Source organism: Dasypus novemcinctus, chromosome X (genome assembly GCF_030445035.2).
Source record: "Dasypus novemcinctus isolate mDasNov1 chromosome X, mDasNov1.1.hap2, whole genome shotgun sequence".
Classification (NCBI taxonomy): Eukaryota; Metazoa; Chordata; class Mammalia; order Cingulata; family Dasypodidae; genus Dasypus; species Dasypus novemcinctus.
In genome coordinates, this window is record NC_080704.1 from 81,209,730 (window position 1) to 81,230,164 (window position 20,435).

Sequence of the window (20,435 nt, forward strand, 5' to 3'; positions counted from 1 at the left end):
GCATCAGCTACTGATTGCGGAGGTCTGCCTATTGCGACTTTCTGTAGTCTCTGGCCATCTCCTGCCGGGACTGTCATGGCATCCAGCGTTATCCTCTGCATCCTAGCTCAGGCTGTTGTTGCCTCAACATCTACTATACTCCGGCAGCAACCTGGACAGTTGCTCCCCCGGTTCGACTTCCACCGCTACCTCAGCTACTGCTACTATTGTTACTTTGGTGAATCTTTATCTACCGAAATTAACTCTACTGGTCTTGAGAATAGCCACTTTACACGCGTGTGCAGTGTTTTGAAAATTGGCCAAGTCAGATGCCCGCAAAGAACTATAAGAATCGGTTCAAGAGGAAGCTGGTAATAAGGTAATGATGGAGGGGCTAGGGAACACGGAAAGAGCGGTGAAGACGCCGTGGTGGGCGGAGAAATTGTGGCGAGCGCTGTGGAGAAGCTGCGGCTAGATGGAGGGAAGGCTGGGGACAAAATGAAGACGCTGCAGCTGGGTCTGTTAAAGATGGGGAATGAGGTCAAGATACTAAGGAGGACTCATACCCAGACTATCCAAAAGGACTTATCGGTTATCTTTTAGTTACAGACTTTGTTGAAAGGCTGCCTGTTAAATACCGTGTGTTAGCCCTCAAAAAGCTTCAAACCAGAGCAGCCAATCTAGAATTCAAATTCCTGAGGGAATTTCATGATTTTGAAAGGTTTACTGAATTGTATCGGCCTTTATTGGAAAAGAGATGTCAAATCCTCACTGCAATGTATGAAACTACAAAAGAGGAATGTGACTGTAGATCAGGCTCTGAGGATTATAATGATGAGGAAATGTATTATGAGGAAGAGACCTATGATAATGAGGAGGGTCTAGTACAAAAGCCACATGGATGAGGATGAAGATTATGAAGACTATTATGATGATGGTGTTGAGGAGGACGACAACGACAGTGACAATAACGACGATGACATTGAGGCAACTGAAGAAGAGAAAGAAGAAGATGATTCTAAAGGAATTCCGGATTTTTGACTGACTGTTTTTAAAGAAGTTGGCATCCTCACTCCTTACATTAAGAAATATGATGAACATATTTTGAAGCTCTTGACAGATGTTAAAGTGAAGTTTACAGATTCTGGTGAGCCTCTAAGCTTCATGTTAGAATTTCACTTCAAACCCAGTGAATATTTAAAAAACGAGGTGTTGACAAAGACCTATGTGCTGAAGTCAAGGCTATCTTACTATGGTCCCCATCCTTATAGAGAACTGCGATTGAATATTGCAAAGACTGTGAGATAGATTGGAATGAAGGAAAAATGTCATTTTGAAAACCATCAAGAAAAAAAAGAAACACCAGATCTGGGGAAAAATCTGAACTGTAACTGAAGAATTTCTCAAGGATTCATTCTTTAATTTTTTTACTCCTCATGGAAGTGGCTCAAATAAAAGACATGGAAAAGATGATTTTTTACTTGGTCACAATTTATGTACTTACATAATCCCAAGATAGATCAGTGTTGTTTTTCTAAGTTGATGCACTTGAATCTCAGCAGGAGGAAGTAGTTAGTGAAGTTAATGATGCTATTTTTGACAAAATTATTTATGATATTGGATTGCTGCAACTGAGGAGGTTAAAGCCTGTTGCAAAAACATTGAGGCATTAGTAGAAGGCATTGATCACTAAAGTAGAGTATATATGGTCCTGGAATTAACCCTAGATCATGTTACTCAAGATATAAGGAGTTAATTATTGTTTTGTGTTCTGAATTTTTCTTGTAATGTCTATAAAAACGTATGTCAGAAATATGACGTTTATATTAATTCCTTTGACATTGCATTTTAGTAGTAGAATGTTTCCAAGAAATGTACACTGCAGTAAATAATTTAAGACATATTAATATAGTGTTATATAGGTTAATCTTTGTGAATTCCTTTTTCATGTGAGTTTTATCAGAAGTGCTAAATGAGATTAATATTTGTTTAGAAAGAAGATCTTGAAGGAACAAAGAAAGGTTTTTGCTGTTAGTTTTTTATATTTTTTCTTAGTCCTTTAGCAAGTGGGTTTAATTTTGTTGCGACTACTTCATTTTGCAATACAAATGCAGTAGAATTATAAACTTGAATGTTTAAAAGAAGACTGTATATAATTTAGAATTTAAAATAAACCACATTTATTTTAATAGCTTATTTATAGGGTCTTTTATTTTATGTGACTGAGCAATAATGAAACTTATTTGTATTGAGGTTGTTTATAAGTGAAGTGTTAATCAAAGTATTTTCAAAATCTTGTCACATATGGTTCTATGTAATTGTGTAAACTACTAGTAGAGTGTATATTTAATCATTCATTGAAAGTGATCACTTTACCATTTTGAAAATATTTCTCATGTTCCTCTCTGCAAAATAAAGTGAATAAAATTTCAATGTGTTTCATTATTAAAAACTAGCCTTTTTCTGATTGTAAATATATGTTCATTGGAGGACATTTGAAAATGCTAATAAAGAAAAAGTTAATTAAAACCAAAATAAATACATCTACTCCCCAAAGATAACCACTGTTAATGTTTTAATTTATTTTCTACAATTATTTTTCTATACATTTACACATTCATGCAAACTTACTAACACTATACTTATAAATGTAAAGAAAGTATATTTTTATTGTTTATAAGTGATCCAATCTTCCTAAGTTCAACTCCACTTGACAGGGATGCAGGGAAACAAAAACCTCGATTTAGTCAATCCAGTAAACTCATTGCTATTTAATAATTTAAACACTCCATATAAATAACAGGCTTTTACGTATAAGTCTGTATTTCGTATTTCCGGCCTACTCTCCCACAATATCAATGGAATGTATAGGGGCTTACATTACTTTATGACATTGGAGGGTGCACTGTCTGGGGAGAATGGAGTGTGGTTGATCAGACTCTGTCATAGAGATGACTTTGTCTTCCTCATGTGTGGAAACTCAGAGGTTTGGCTTCCCACTTTGGCAGACTTTGTGAATACCAAATCCTTCTCTCTGGGACAAAAACAGAACTTCTGGGTCCCTTCCATACCACATGGAAGCTGAGAGTGACTAGAAAGCGTTAACTCTGTCTCATTCTTTCTGCCTAAGCACTCTTCCATCCCAGGTTGGTTATGATGTGATTCCACAAAATTCTGAACTGAAAGTAGAGCAAATGCTCTTCTGCTCATGACTTTACTCTCCCACTGTAGAACATGCTTCCTCCTTAAGACTTTTGCCTAGAAAAGTAACACTGCCTGCTTTTCTTACCTCTGTTCCATCTTCATACAATCAACTGGGGTTGGAATTTTGGGCTACATCTTTGCTCTTCCTGTCTGGACAGGACCCACCTCTATATCATATCTTTCTCCCAGCGGCAGTGGTAAATGCTTACAATCTGTTCTTTGAGGGTGCAATAGTTGACAGGATGTAGGGAGACAGAGAAAACCTACATAATATTTGAAAACTAAATCAGGATATACTTCTAATGTATAGTCTTTAAATAAATTTTTTCACATTTTTCACTGCTGTCAATCTTGATCTTTATGAAATTCCTGACTTCCCTTAATAATGCACAAAGATTAGGACCCTTTTAATTGTTGGTGTTACTATGCATTAAAAAGTCAGGAATATCTCTGTTGGCATTCACAGGAGGAGACACTGACATGTTGAAGTCTCTCCCATCCCTTTCTTTAGTTTCCATGATCTCTTATTTCCATGAGATAGAGCAGTAAGCTGCTTCTAGGCCTGCTCTGAGGTCAGACCAGGTGCCATTGCTGTATCTCTCATGTTAATGCCCTCCAGCCAATAACCACCAAGGAAACAGCTGCAGTTGAACTAGTTGGATTTTTTCCTTATTACGGAAAGTAAGAAGCCACATCATAGGGAACTTTTGGGTGTATTGGTAAAAGGGTGTTAGAACATATTGCAGAATTGGGGATTTGGTTTTGTGATTTGTGGAGGGTCTAAGGTAGTGGGGGTTTGCTCTAGAATGGATACTGATAGGAAGTGGGGACAACTTTATGATTGGTATATCAATAAATCTTATCAATAAATCTTATTTATAGAGAGGACAGACTAGAAAAAGGTTAAAGCTGTAACTGGTAAAGAAGTTACAGTCATTTGTTTTAGCCAGGATAAGGGATGTTAAGTATTTTGTTGGTGGCATAGTCACCTTGTTTCTGTATATACTTAGATAAAATTATAAAGTGGTCTTGCTTTGGCTCATTTCTTTGGTCTCACAGACACTTTGTATGGTGTTGGTATCCTGTGAGATGGTTTATGTCCAATAGGTAAAAAACATGTTTTAACTGTGAGTGACAGGACAGCTTCCAGATGTTGAGGGCTGTTCATTTTTTCTTTCTCTTTCATTTCTTTCCAGGCATATAAATGTGAGACTCTCATCTCTCCCATAGTTTGTGGTGGGATGAAGGGTCATTTTGCTTGCGTTTAGAGTAGTGTAAAGGACATTTAGGGCTTGAGTGTAAGCCATCAGCTTCAATTTACAAACCATAAAGTCCTATACTAGGATTTAGGGCTTAATTGTGGCTAAATATAGAATTTTACCTTAATGTTCTTTGTAATTATCTTTTGAAAAAGATGTCAATCATTATAGTCTTGTGGTGGGGGTGGAAGGTGACTATTGGATCTTATGATAATTTTAGCATTCCTAGAAGATATATTTAAATATGGAAATATAATAAAATTCCATTTTTAGATACATAATAATTTATAGTATAAACTGTGGTATTGAATAACATATATCACATGGCAGAGGGGTTAGTCTTTAGAGTCAGGCAGCCATAATTCAAATCCCAACTTTGCAACTTACTAGCTGGGTAACCTTGTGCAAATTACTTTGTGTTCAGTTTCCATATCCATAAAAATATGGTAATGATTGTACATCTACCACAGAAGGTTATTATGAAGAGTCAATTAGGGAAGTGGACTTGGCCCAATGGATAGGGCATCCGCCTATCACACGGGAGGTCCGTGGTTCAAACCCCAGGCCTCCTTGACACATGTGGAGAGCTGGCCCATGCGCAGTGCTGATGCACACAAGGAGTGCCCTGACATGCAGGGGTGCCCCCTATGTAGGGGAGCCCCATGCACAAGGAGTGCGCCCCATAAGGAGAGCCACCCAGCTCGAAAGAAAGTGCAGCCTGCCCAAGAATGGTGCTGCACACACGGAGAGCTGACACAACAAGATGACATAACAAAAAAAGAAACACAGATTCCCAATGCCGCTGATAAGGAGAGAAGTGGTCACAGAAGAACACACAGTGAATGGACACAGAGAGCAGACAACTGGGGGTGGGGAGAGGGAAAATAAATAAATAAATAATAAATCTTTTTTAAAAATTTAAAAAAAGAGTCAATAAACAATATCCTTCATTTGTATGTCACATTAATTGCAATTGATAAATGCCTGCTGGGGCATTGCCACTGTGCATGGACCATAGTTCACATTGTAGTTTACACTCCTTCCCTCACAATTCTGCATGCTATGGGAAGATATAAAACGACCTATATCTGTCATTGCAGTTTCATTCAGGATGATTTCCAACTCCCGAAAGAGCCCCTGTATTATACCTCTGTTTCACTCTCCCTGCACCCAGAGCCTCCAGTGGCCACTGCCTTCACATCAATGTTGTCATTTCTTCCATTGCTAGAATCACAGTAATTCTGTAGGAGAATACCAGTAAGTCCACTCGTCCATAGTTCATTTCCCTATGTGAAGATTCTGAGATGGTGATGCGGAATCCACCTCTAATTGAGGGGGGCATCAGTCCCATACAGCCGATGAATGGGACTTTCTTGCTTGCACTTTTAGGCATTCTCGGTTCCTTGGTACGGTGGTTGTCCATCCTCACCTCCTTGTTAGTTGTCCTGGGTGAGTCCAATGAACTGGAGAATAGGTGTTGAAACTCTGCTGAGGCTCAGGGTCCAGCTGGCACATGGACAGCCTAAAAATCCCAGTCTCCTGGCCATACACCTACAATCCCAGCACCAAGTATAGGTTTAAATAGAAGGGACAGATGAGCCATGGGTAGGGAAGCCATAACTGAGTCCAACTCTGTCACTTTCAGGAGCACAAACTGTAAAGTAGGACCCAAAAGCAAGGCACCAAACTCCAGACCTATCTGCCCTGACTATAGGACCTGGGTTTCTCGAGAGCCCTCAGGAGCCCCACCATTTGAAGAAGTATCCACTTTGGCAGTCTATGAGATCCTGCTGAGACGTGCATGAGTGTTACCTCTGAGATGACCTCCTGACTCACTTTGAAATCTTAGAGATATAAATTCATTTGTTTTTACCTTGAAAATAAGTTAGACAATGGGGAAAAAAAGGAAGAAAAAGTCACTCTAAATACAGGACAACAGATATTACAGTAACGAAAGTCAATGTCAAAATTTTTTAAATAATTTTCATTAATTTTAATATGTCAATCTTTTTTCCCCTTTTTTTGTCTTTATTTTTTAATGTTTCATTAAAAAAATGAGGTCCCCATATACTCCCCAAACCCCTCAACCCACTCCTCCCCCCATAACAACAACCTCCTCCATCATCAAGAGACATTCATTGCACTTGGTGAATATATCTGTGAGAACTGCTGCACCTCATGGTCAATGGTCCACACCATAGCCCACATTCTCCCACAGTCCACCCAGTGGGCCATGGGAGGACATACAATGTCTGGTAAAGTGTCCCTGCAGCACCACCCAGGACAACTCCAAGTCCAAAAAACGCCCCCACATCACACCTCTTCCTCACACATTCTACCCCCAGCAGCCACCATGGCCACTTTCTCCACACCAACGCCACATTTTGTTCGATTAATAATCACAATGGTTCATGAATAGAATATAAGTAAGTCCACTACAATCCATACTTTATTCCTCCATCCTGTGGACCTTGGAATGGTTGTGTCCACTCCACATCTATATCGAGAGGGGACTTAGATTCCACATGGATGCTGGATGCAATTCACCTGCTTTCAGTTGTAGGCACTCTTGGGTCCCTGGTGTGGTGGTTGACCTTCTTCACCTCCATGTTAGCTGCGTGGGGTAAGTCCAATAAACCAGAGTGTAGGAGTTGCAGGTATGTTGAGGCTCAAGGCCTGGCTATCATATGGTCAGTTCAGTGATTCAGGTCCCGTGGGTATACACTAAACCCCAGCACCAACTACAGATCCGGTAAAAGTAACAGGAGAGGCTTGTGAACAAAGATCACATCTGAGTCCAGCTCCATCACACAGAAACACAAACACCAAAGTAGGGCCAACTGACATGGCACTGAACTCCATATGCAATGACCATAGAATCTGTGGACCTCTGCAGCCCTCAGAAGAACCAGTACATGAGGTTGTATCTACTTTATCTGTCTCTGAGACTCTGCTGAGGTGTGCATAATGGTGACCCCTCTGATAACCTCCCGGCTCATTTTGCAGACTCATAGCCACATAAATTCATTTGTCCTTTCCATTTCCCCCTTTTCTTCAGGTCGAAAATCATTTTTAATTCCTGTTATTATATGTAGACTGAGATATTCTGCTGGTCCGAGTTGACCCTTTCATTCAAGGTCATTTTCTAGTTACATCATCGGCTGGTATTTGGTAATAATCCCTTGGTGCCAGGGAGGTTTATCCTGGTATTCATGTCCCATGTAGGTGAAAGGCAAAGCATTTACATGCTGAGTTTGGTTTCTAGAGTGGCCACATTTGAGCAACACGGAGGCTCTGAGGAGGTAAGCTTAGGCATCCTGCAGATCTAGGCCTTGTTCTTATTTCAGGTGCACAGGCTCACAAGCATAGTCATTAGTATCAAGGGCTCATTGTTGGACCTTCCTTCTTTTTTGGTCTTTACTGTTGCACTTGGGGGATTGATGCTGTTCCTTTAGGGAATGTGCTAGAGCTCCCCTGGCTAGGAACTCAGCACTCCCTCAGTTGTTGTTTTTAATTGTAACCACTATGAAAATATCCAAATATTTTTTTGTTCATATCGAGCTTTTTTTGTCTTTATTTGTTTAATATTACATTAAAAAATATGAGGTCGCCATATACCCCTCACCCCCCTCACCAAACTCCTCCCACCATAACAACAATCTCCTCCATCATCATGAAACATTCATTGCATTTGGTGAATACATCTCTGAGCACCGCTGCACCTCATGGTCAATGATCCACATCATAGCATACACTCTCCACCGTTCCACTCAGTGGGCCATGGGAGGTCATACAATGTCCGGTAACTGTCCCTGCAACATCGCCCAGGACAAATCCAAGTCCCGAATATGCCGTCAATCTCATCTCTGCCTCCCACTCCCTAGCCCAGCAGCCACCATGGCCACTATCTCCACACCAATGCCACATTTTCTTCAATTACTAATCACAATAGTTCATGAATAGAATATCAGTAAGTCCACTCCAATCCACACACCACTCCTATATCCTGTGGACCCCAGAATGGCCGTGTCCCCTCCAAATCCCTACCAAGAGGGGGCCCAGACTCCAGATGGATGCTGGATGCAATTCTCCTGCTTTCAGTTACAGACAGTCTTGGCTCCCTGGTGTTGTGGTTGACCTTCTTCACCACCATGTTAGATGAGTGGGGTAAGTCCAATAAACCAGAGTGTAGGAGTTGCAAGTCTGTTGAGGCTCAGGGCCTGGCTATCACATGGTCAGCCCAGAGATACAGGTTCTCTGTGTTTACATTAAACCCCAAGCCCAACTACAGTTCCAGTAAAAGTCAAAGTAAAAGGAGAGACTTGTGGACAAAGATCACATCTAAGTCCAGCTCCATCACACAGAAACACAGACTCCAAAGTAGGGCCAACTGACATGGCACTGAACTCCATCTGCCATGACCATAGAGCCTGTGGGTCTCTGTAGCCCTCAGAAGTACCAATACCTGGGGTTATATCTACTTTATCTGCCTCTGGGGCTCTGCTCAGGTGTGCATAAGGGCAACCGCTCTGATAACCTCCCAACTCTTTTTGGAGACTCATAGTCATATAAACTCATTTGTCCTTTCCATTTCCCCCTTGATTCAGGTCAAAAAGCTTTTTTAACTCCTGGTATTATACGTAGACTGCGATATTCTGTTGGTCAGAGTTGACCCTTTTATTCAAGGTCATTTTCTAGTTTCATTATCAGCTGGTACTTGGTTGTAATCCCTTGGCACTAGGGAAGCTCATACTCGGGAGTCATGTCCCTCACAGGGAGGAAGGCAATGCATTTACATGCTGAATTTGGCTTTGAGACTGGCCACATTTGAGCAACACGGAGGCTCTCAGGAGGTAACTCTTAGGCACCCTGCAGGTCTAGGCCTTGTTCTTATTTCAGGCACACAGGCTCACAAGAGTAGTCATTAGTATCAACGGCTCATGGTTGGACTATCGTTCTTTTTTGGTCTTTGCCGTTGCACTTGGGGGATTGTTGCTGTCCCATTAGGGAATGTGATAAAACTCTCCTGGCTAGGAACTCAGCACTCCCTCAGTTGTCATTTTTAACTGTAACCACTATAAAAATATCCAAACATTTTTATGTACCCTGGATATATGCCCTGGAGAACTCGGCCAGCCATGTGTCCCCTGTCAATAATATCCCACACCAGTATTCCTCCCCTGCCATTGTTGAACCTCTCTGTGATCCAAAACTTCTTCAAAAATGAAGCCCAATATATTGACAGGTTCCATTAATAGTAAAATGGAATATAGTGATGAGTTTAAAGGTTAGATATAGAATATGTATTAATTAAGAAAAATTAAGGTAAAAATAAATTGGGGTGTCAAAACATTAAAAGACGCAACAGCTTTGTTTTTGATGTTTTGCCTTCCATCACTGCAATAAGTGTTGCCATGTATGCAAATTGGCAAGGCAACTTCTTCCATCTTTTCCTCAGTGTCTGCATCTTTTCTTTTCCTTTTTCTTTTTTTCCTAATTATTAAGCTTGTCTTCACAAAAGTTTTAGATCACAATAATTCATATAGACAATATACAGTATTCCCACATATCCAACATAAAACCCTTTTCCCTTCCACAGCAATAATCTTTTTACATATTCATACTATATTTACTGAACGTGATGTACAGATATTGAGACAATACCTTTCAAACAAGGTAACATTTGGGTTTACATTGTGGTGTATTTTAGACTATACAATTTTCCTAATTTTTAGTTATCTTATGTTTTACATTATGATTTACATTTTAGCCTGTCAGCCCCTATACATTTTTGGTCTAATTTAACATGTCTTATATCCATCCTTGCATAAACTTGTGGAACACTTCTATAGCCCGCACAGTTACATTGATTCCTTGTATATAATATCTATTTCCCCCTCCCCTTAGCACCCAAGTGACAGTCAATCTTCATTGCCTGAAGGGCCTTGTTCAGAGATATGTGCAACAATGTTCAGGGCTTGACATGGTCAACTGCCCTAACGTATTGGGAGCCACCATTTCTCTCTAGAGATACAATTCCCTCTGTTTGAGAACATCAGTCCTCGCCAGGATGTGGGTACACCTTCACCCTTATTATATGAGTCTCTATCCAATGATATAACACACTATGACAAAATGAGCACTCACACACTCCCTAGAAGCCTGTCCTGCATCAGATTCTCCCCTTTAAGCATCTTAAACAGGTAACCTTCCTTATTATATTTTTGAAAAATATTTCACAGTATTATAAGCTCAACCAAATATCTGACAATCTATTATGTTCATATTTTCCCCCACCCTCCCCCCAATTTTTTGGGCAATATTACCCATCCTCCCATCCCTAGTCCCCTTCAAGCACTCAAAGCCCCATCCAAAGGTAACCCTATGCCCCCATTTTATTCCTTCCTTGTACAAATACTTACCTCCAGTTTATCATAGTTTTCGCCCATATAGGTGTCAGCTTACATCTTTCCTCTGCCCCCCAATTTCCTTTAAGCCTATCATTCAGTCTCTAGCTCTCTTAAACAGTGTGGTTTACTTATTTCATATCATTGAGGTGATGTAGTATTTGTCCTTCAATGCCTGGGTTGCTTCACTCAACATAAGGTTTTCAAGATTCATCCATGTTATCATATGTGTTTGTAGTGTATTTGTTCTTAAAGGTGAGTAGTATTCCACTGTATGTATATACCACATTTTATTTATCTATTCATCTGTTGATGGGCATTTGTGTTGATTCCAACTTTTGGCAATAGTGAACAATGCTGCTGTGAACATTGGTGTGCATATATCAGATTGTGTGCTTGTTTTCAGTTCTACTGGGTATATACCCATCAGTGGAATTGCTGGGTCATATGGTAAATCTGTAGCTAGTTTTTTTCTTTCTTTGTTTGTTTTTTTAAAGATTTATTTATTTTTCCCATTCCCCCCCTCCACCCTGGTTGTCTGTTCTCTGTGTGTATTTGCTGCATGTTCTTTGTTCACTTCTCTTGTTGTCAGCAGCATGGGAATCTGGGTTTCATTTTGTTGCGTCATTTTCTCGTGTCAGCTCTCCATGTGTGTGGCACCATTCCTAGACAGGCTGCGCTTTCTTTCGCACTGGGCGGCTCTCCTTATGGGATGCACTCCTTGTGCGTGGGGCATCACTATGCAGGGGACAATCCTGTGTGGCACTGCACTCCTTGCATGCATCAGCACTGTGCATGGGCCAGCTCCACACCGGTCAAGGAGGTCCAGGATTTGAACAGTGGACCTCCCATGTGGTAGACGGATGCCCTAACCACTGGGCCAAGTCTCCTTCCCAGTTGGGAGGTTTTTAATGACTGATTATATCACTTTAATTGTGATTGGTTTGTTGAGACATCAATTTCTTCTTTCATCAGTATAGGCTGCTTATGTGTTTCCAGGAATTTGTCCTTTTCCTCTGAATTGTCATTTTTGTTGGAATATAGTGTTTCAAAGTATCCTCTTACGATAGTCTTTATTTCTATGGGGTCCATGGTCATATCTCTTTTCGCATTTCTTAGTTTGTGTATTTGCATCTTCTCTCATTTTTTTTTGTTAGTTTAGCCAAGAGTTTGGCAATCTTATTGATCTTCTCAAAGAACCAGCTCTTGGTTTTGTTTATCTTTTCAAGTGCTTTCTTATTTTCTATTTCATTTAGTTCTGCTCTTACCTTTGTTATTTCTTTCTTTCTTCTTCCTGTGAGGTTACTTGTTGTTTTTTTCCCTAATTCCTCCAAGTGTGCATTTCTTCAATTTTTGCTCTTCTTTTTTGATATATGAATTTATGGCTGCAAACTTCCCTCTCAGTACTGCTTTTCCTGCATCCCATAAGTTTTGGTATGTTGTGTTAACATTTTCATTAGTTTCAACATAGTAATTTAATTGCTTTTGTTTTTTTTTCAAATTCTACTCAATTTATTCATTTTTTAAAAAATATTACATTCAAAAAATAAGAGGTTCCCATTCACCCCCACCACCACCACACCACCACGCCCTCCACAGTAACACTCTCCCCCATCATCATGACACAGCCATTGTATCTGGTGAGTACATCTCTGGGCATTGCTGCACCCCATGGCCTGTGGTTCACACCATAGCCCACACTCTTCCATGTTCCATCCAGTGGGCCATGGGAGGACATACAATGTCCGGCAATTGTCCCTGCAGCACCACCCAGGACAACTCCAAGTCCCGAAAATGCCTCCACATCTCACCTCTTTCTCCCATTCCCCGCACCCAGCAACCACCATGGCCACTTATTCCACACCAATGCCACATTTTCTCAATTATTAACCACAATAGTTCATGAATAGGATATCATTAAGTCCACTCTAAACCTTACTGTATTTTCCTGTCTGTGGACCTTGGCTTGGTTGTGTCCATTCCACATCTATGTCAAGAGGGGGTTTAGATTCCACCTGGATACTGGATGGAATCCTCCTGCTTTCAGTTGTAGGCACTCTCAGCTCCATGGTGTGGTGGTTGACATTCTTCCACTCCATGTTAGCTGAGTGGGGTAAGTCCAATATATCAGAGTGTAGGAGCTGAAGTCGGTTGAGGATCAGGACCTGGCTATCATATTGTCAGTCCAGAGATTCAAATCCCCTAGATATATCGTAAACCCCAGAACCAACCACAATTCCAGGAAAGTAACATGAAAGGCTTAGGAAAAGAGATCCTATCTGAGTCCAGCTCCATCATGCAGAAACACCAGCTCCAAAGAAGGGCCAACTGACATGGCAGTGAATCCCATCTGCCATGACCATAGAACCTGTGGATCGCTTTAGCCCTCAAAAGAACCAATACCTGGGGTTGTAGCTACTTTATCTGTGTCTGAGACTCTGCTCAGGTGTGCATAAGGGTAATCCTTCTGACAACCTCCAGACTCTTTTTCAGAGACTCATAGCCGTATAAACTTATTTGTCCTTTCCATTTTCCCCTTACTTTAGGTCAAACAGCATTTTTAACTCCTGTTATTATATGTAGATAGGGATATTCTGCTGACCCGCATTGAACCTTTAATTCAAGGTCATTTTCAAGTTAAGTCATCAGCTGGTACTTGGTGCTGATCCCATGGTGCCAGGGAGGCTCATCCCTGGGTGTCATGTCCCAAGCTGGGGGGAAGGCATGGCGTTTACATGCTGAGTTTGGCTTCGAGACTGGCCAGATTTGAGTAACACAGAGGCTCTCAGGAGGGAACTCTTAGGCACAGTGCTGCTCTAGGCCTTGTTCTTATTTCATGTGTATAGGCTCACAAACATAGTCATTAGTATCAGGGGCTAACTGTTGGACCCTCATTCCTTCCTGGTCCTGCCGTTGCACCTGGGGGACTGCCGCTGCTCCCCTAGGGACCATGGCAGAGCCCCCCCCCCCCCCCCCGGCCAGGGACCCAGTACCCCCCCAGCTGTTGTTTTTAATTGTTTCCACTATGAGTATATCCAAACATTTCCATGCACCCTGGACACATGCTCCGTATAACTCCCTATCAACCACATATTGCATGTCAATAACAACCCATACCAGTATTCCTCTGTTGTCATTGTTGAACCACTCTGTGATCCAAAACATCCTGAAAAGTGAAGCCCAATATAATGTCATGTTCCCTTACTGGTAAAATGGAATATAGCGATGAGTTTAAAGGTAAGATATAGAATACATATTGATTTGGAAAAATTCTACATCCTATCTTTTTATTTTCTTTTTTCCTAATTATTGAGCTTCTCTTCACAAGAGCCTTAGATCACAGTAATTCATATATACAATATACAGTACTCCCACACATCCACCATAAAACCTTTTCCCTTCCACAGCGATAACCTTTTAACTTCTTCATATCATATTTACTGAAATTGATGCACAGACTCCAAGACAATAGCTTTCAAACAAGGTGACATCTGTGCTTACATTGTGGTCCATACTTTAGGCTATACAGTTTTCTAAATTTTTAGTTATCCTATGTTTTACATTACGGTTTACATTATTAGTCTGTCATCTCCTATATGTTTTTGGTGTAATATTGCATGTTTTATATTCATCCTTGTGTACTCTCGCGAAACTCCTCTCTTGCCCCCACATTTACCTTGGTTCCATCCATTGAACAACCATTTTCCCCTCCCCTTGGGGCCCACAATGACAGCCAATCTCCATTTCCCAAGGAGCCACATCGAGAGATGCTTGCAACAGTGTTCAGGGCCTGACTTGCTCAACTGCCCTAATGCCCTGAGAGCCACTCTTTCTCTTGAGAGATACAGTTCCCTCTATTTGATGGCATTAGTCCTCCCCAAGATGTGGGTCCACCCCCACTCTCACTACTTGGGTCTCTACCCAATGGTACAACCCACCCTGGCAAAATGAGCATTCAGATATTCCCCAGGAGTCTGTCCCGCGTCAGACAATCCCTTCTGAGCATCCTAAACAGGTAACCCTCCTAATTATATTTTGATATGGTTTTCTCAGCATTTTACTCTCAACCAACACCTGACACTCTCCTATGTTCATATGTTGCCCCTCCCAACCCCCAATTTTTTGGGCAATATTACCGCTCCGCCCATCCCCAGCCCCCCTCAAAACCACAAAGCCCCACTCAAAGGCAACCCCTTGCGCCCATTTTATCTCTTCTTTGTGCTCCACCCCCCGATTTCCTGTAAGACTATCTTTGAGTCTCTAGCTCTCTGAGGCAGCTTGCTTATTTCATATAATTGAAGTCATGTAGTATTTGTCCTTCAATGCCTGGGGTGCTTCACTCAATATAAGGTTCTCAAGATTCATCCAAGTTATCACATGTGTTTATAGTGTATTTGTTCTTAAAGCTAAGTAGTATTCCTTTGTAGGTATATACCACATTTCATTGATCCACTCATCTGTTGATGGGCATTTGGGTTGATCCCAACTTTTGGTGATAGTGAACAATGCTGCTATGAACATTGGTGTGCATATATCAGTTTGTGTTCTTGTTTTCAGTTCTGCTGGGTATATACCCAGCAGTGGTATTGCTGGGTCATATGGCAAATCTATGGTTAGTTTTTTGAGGAACCACCAAACTGTCCTCCAGAATGGTTGGATCCTTCTGCATTCCCACCAGCAGTGGATGAGTGTTCCCATTTCTTCACATCCTCTCCACCATTTGTATTCTTCTGTTTTTTTCATAGCTGGCAATATTATGGGAGTAAGATGGTATCTCATTGTAGTTTTGATTTGCATTTCCCTGATAGCTAGAGATTTGGAGCATTTTTTCACGTGCTATTTAGCCATTTGTATTTCTTCTTTGGAGAAGTGTCTGTTGAAGTCTTTTTCCCATTTTTTAAATGGGTTGTTTATCTTTTTATTTTCAAGATACACGAGTTCTTTATATATGCAAGTTATAAGTCTCTTATCAGATATATGGTTGCCAAATATTTTCTCCCGTTGTGTGGCGTCCCTTTTTACTTTCTTGACAAACTCCTTTGAGGTGTAGAAGGCCTTAATTTTGAGGAAGTCCCATTTATCTATTTGTTCTTTTGCTGCTCGTGCTTTGGTGTGATGTTCATGAAGCCATTTCCTATTACAAGGTCTTGTAGATGTTTCACTACACTGCTTTCCAAAGTCTTTATGGTCTTGGCTCTTATATTTAGGTCTTTGATCCATCTTGAGTTGATCTTTGTATAAGGTGTGAGATGGTAATCCTCTTTCATTCTTCTATCTATGGATATCCAGTTCTCCAGGCACCATTTGTTGAATAGGCCATTCTCTCTCAGTTGAGAGGGTTTGGTGGCTTTATCGAATATTATATGGCTATATATATGAGGTTCTATATCAGAACTTTCAATTCGATTCCATTGGTCTGTGTGTCTCTCCTTATGCCAATACCACACTGTTTTCACCACTGTAGCTTTGTAGTATGCTTTCAAGGCAGGTAGTGTGATTCCTCCAATTTCATTTTTCTTTTTCAATATGTCTTTGGCTATTCGGGGCCTCTTTCCTTTCCAAATAAATTTTATAGTTAGTTTTTCTAGTTCCTTAAAGAAGGCTGTTTTGATTTTTATTGGGATTGCATTGAATGTGTAGATCAGTTTTGATAGGATAGACATCTTAATAATATTTAGTCTTCCAATCCATGAACAGGGAATATTCTTCCATTTATTTCAGTCTTCTTTGATTTCCTTGAACAGTCTTGTATAGTTCTCAGTGTATAAGTTTTTCACATCTTTAAATTTAATCCTAAATATTTGATTTTTTTATTTACTATTGTGAATGGTATTTGTTTCTTGATTTCCTCCTGAAATTGCTCATTATTGGTGTACAGAAATACTACCGATTTTTGTGCACTGATCTTATAACCTGCAACTTTACTAAACTCATTTATGAGTTCTAGAAGCTTTGTTGTAGACCTCTCAGGGTTTTCTATGTATAGGATCATGTCATCTGCAAATAATGAAATTTTGACTTCTTCCTTTTGAATTTGAATGCCTTTTATATCTGGTTCTTGCCTCAGTGCTCTAGAAAGTACTTCTAGGACAATGTTAAATAGAAGGACAGAGTAGGCATCCTTGTCATGTTCCTGATTTTAGAGGGAAGGATTTTAGGATTTCTCCATTGTAAATGATGTTGGCTGTGGGTTTTTCATATACACTCTTTATCATCTTCAAAAAACTTCCTTGTATTCCGATCTTTTGGAGTGTTTTTATCAAGAAAGGGTGCTGTATTTTGTCAAATGCTTTTTCTGCATCTATAGGTATAATCATGTGATTTTTTCCCTTCAATCTGTTTATATGGTGTATTTCATTGATTGATTTTCTTCTGCTGAAACATCTTTGCATATCTGGAATGAATCCCATTTGGTCGTGGTGTATAATTTGTTTAATGTGTTGTTGAATACGATTAGCAAGTATTTTGTTAAGTATTTTTGCATCTAGGTTCATTAGAGAAATTGGTCTGTAATTTTCCATTCTTGTGGTGTCTTTGTTTGGATTTGGTACCAGGGTAATGTTGGCATCATAGAAGGAGTTAGGCAATATTCCTTCTGTTTCGATTTTTTGGAATAGTTTCAGCAGTATTGGTGTCAGTTCTTTCCGGAATGTTTTGTAGAATTCACCAGTGAAGCCGTCTGGCCCTGGACTCTTCTTAGTTGGGAGGTTTTTAATGACAGATTCTATCTCCTTACTTGTGATTGGTTTGTTGAGATCAATTTCTTCTTTCATTAATATGAGCTGTTTATGTGTTTCTAGGAATTTGTCCATTTCCCCTGAATTGTTATTTTTGTTGGAATATACTTTTTCAAAATATCCTCTTATGATGGTCTTTATTTCATGGGGTCAGTGGTGATATCGCCTTTCTCATTTCTTATTTTGTGTATTTGCATCTTCTCTATTTTTTCTTTGTTAGTCTTCTGAAAGTTTGTCTATTTTATTCTTCTTCTCAAAACACCAGCTCTTGGTCTTCTTTATCTTTTCAAGTGCTTTCTTATTTTCTATTTCATTTAGTTCTGCTCTTATGTTTGTAATTTCCTTCATTCTTCTTCATTTGGATTACTTTGTTGTTTTTCTACTTCCTCCAAATGTGCAGTTAGTTCTTCAATTTTTGTCTTTCTTCTTTTTTGATGTATGAATTTATGGCTATAAATTTCCCTCTCAGTCCTGTTTTTGCTGCATCCCATATATTTTGGTATTTTGTGTTATCATTATTATTTGTTTCAAGGTAGTCATTGATTTCTTTTGAGATTTCCTCTTTGACCCACTGTTTTTCTAAGAGTGTGCTGTTTAATTTCCAAATCTTAGTGTGAAATCTGGGCCTCTGGCCCTTGTAAATTTCCAACTTGATTCCACTGTGGTCAGAGATATTATTTTGTATGATTTTGATCTTTCTGAATTCATTAAGCCTTTCTTTGTGGCCTAGCATATGGTCTATCTTGGAGAATGATCCATGTGCACTTGAGAAAAATGTATGTCCTGCTGTGTTTGGGGGTAATGATGTGTATATGTCTATTAGATCCAGCTCTTCTAATATACTGTTCAAGTGTTTTGTTTCTTTAATGATTCTCTTTTGAGATGTTCTGTCCAGAGTTGATAGTGGTGTATTAAAATCCACCCCTATAATTGTAGATGCATCTATTGTTTCACTTAGTTTTTCCAGCATTTGCCTCACATATTTAGAGGCACCCTTGTTAGTAGCATAAATATTTATGATTGTTCGATCTTCTTGACATATTGTCCCTTTCACTAAAATGTAGTATCCTTCTTTGTCTTTCACAATTGTTTTGCATTTAAAGTCTATTTTGTCTGATATTAATATAGCTACTCCTGCCTTTTCTTGGTTATTGTTTGCTTGTATGATTGTTTTCCAGCCTTTCACTTTCTACCTCCATGAGTCTCTGGGTCTAAGATGTGTCTCTTGTAGAAAGCATATAGATGGGTCATATTTCCTTATCCAAAGTCCCAGTCTGTATCTTTTGATAGGTGAGTTTAATCCATTGTCATTCAGTGTTATTACTTTCAAGGAATTATTTGTGTTAGCCATATTTTGATTGGATTTGTGTTTGTCGTATTTTGTTTGTATTTTTCCCCCTTCTATTTTTGTCTTTTTTGTTGCTCTTACACTCTCCTCCAACTCTGCCTGTCCTGTTTTTTCCTTTCTTCCTGCAGAACTCCCTTTAGAATTTCTTGAAGGGGAGGTTTCTTGTTGGCATACTCTTTCAGTGTCTGTCTATCTGTGAATATTTTGAACTCTCCATCATTTTTGAATGCTAGTTTAGCTGAATAGCGTATTCTTGGTTGGAAATTTTTTTCCTTTAGTACCTTGACTATATCATATCACTGCCTTCTTGCCTCCATGGTTTCAGATGAGAAATCAGCACTTAATCTTATGGAGCTTCCCTTGTATGTGATGATTTTCTTTTCTCTTGCTGCTTTTAGAATTTCTCTTTGTCTTAAACATTGGATAATTTGACAAGTATATATCTTGGCGTGGGCCTGTTGGGGTTTATGTCCAGTGGAGTGCGCTGTGCTTCTTGGATATGTACATCTGTCTCTTTCAGTAGATTTGGGAAGTTTTCAGCCATTATTTCCTGCATCACTCCTTCTGACTCCTTTCCCTTCTCTTCTCCTTCTGGAATGCCTATAATACGTATGTTTGAGTGTTTTGCATTGTCATTCATGTCCCTAAGTCCTAGCTCGATTTTTTCTACCTTTATATTGACCAATTCTACTATCTGTTTGATTTCCGATGTACTGTCTTCCACATCACTAATTCTCTGCTCTGCCTCTTCTAGTCTGCTGATATTTGCTGCAACCATATTTTTGATTTCTTGAACTGTGGTGCTCATTCCCATCATATCTGTTATCTTTTTGCATATGTCTGCAATTTCCCCTCCAAGTGTTGTCTTCATGTTGTTAACCTCTTCCTTTACACTTTTTTCTTCTTATTCTAATTTCTTATTGCTGGTTGAGTTCACTTTAAAGGTAAGTATTAGTGCTGGGGAAGGGAATTGTGTAAGCAAGGAAACATTGTATAGTAGTATTGGTGGTAAATGTTAACAGAGCAACAATATGAGATCTGGGAAGATGGATATTCGATTCATGTAAGTTGAGTAGAGTTATAACAGTAGGTATAGTACCTATATTGAGGTAGTCGACTGAATATGGGAGGAATATGGTGTGAATTAAAAAGCTAGTATTTTTGTGAGAGAGGGAGAGAGAAAAGAAAGGTAGTAGTTTTAAGAGTGGATAACAGACAGAAAACAAAGGTATTAGAAATCAAGAGTTAGACACTTTGTGGATCAAAGAAAGGGAGGTGGAATATAGGAGAGACAGTAGATGATGGCGGATATCAAGATATAGGGGAAAGGGGATAGTGTAGGTAGCCTAAATCAGTTCACACAGAAATGAGGCAGTGGAGCATGTGAAAGCCCAGCAAATGTGAGGTGTTCCCTGCAGCACCTATTGTATAATTAAGTTAAAATAAGTAGAAATGAGGGACAAGAGAGAGAAAAAACAGAGGAAAAAGAAAGATGAGAAGA

The 20,435-nt window shown here is 39.7% G+C and overlaps 1 protein-coding gene across 1 annotated transcript; it reads left to right on the forward strand.

Moving 5' to 3' along the window:
* Nucleotides 1-292: 292 nt before the first annotated feature.
* NAP1L2 (nucleosome assembly protein 1 like 2) lies at nucleotides 293-1,672 on the forward strand (the record flags this gene model as incomplete). The annotated part of the gene is given in 8 exon segments (XM_004485167.3): nucleotides 293-377; nucleotides 380-420; nucleotides 423-872; nucleotides 874-1,249; nucleotides 1,252-1,299; nucleotides 1,302-1,492; nucleotides 1,494-1,593; nucleotides 1,596-1,672. Coding segments are annotated over 8 exon segments (1,368 nt in total), but the record flags the coding sequence as incomplete, so codon positions are not given.
* Nucleotides 1,673-20,435: the final 18,763 nt, after the last annotated feature.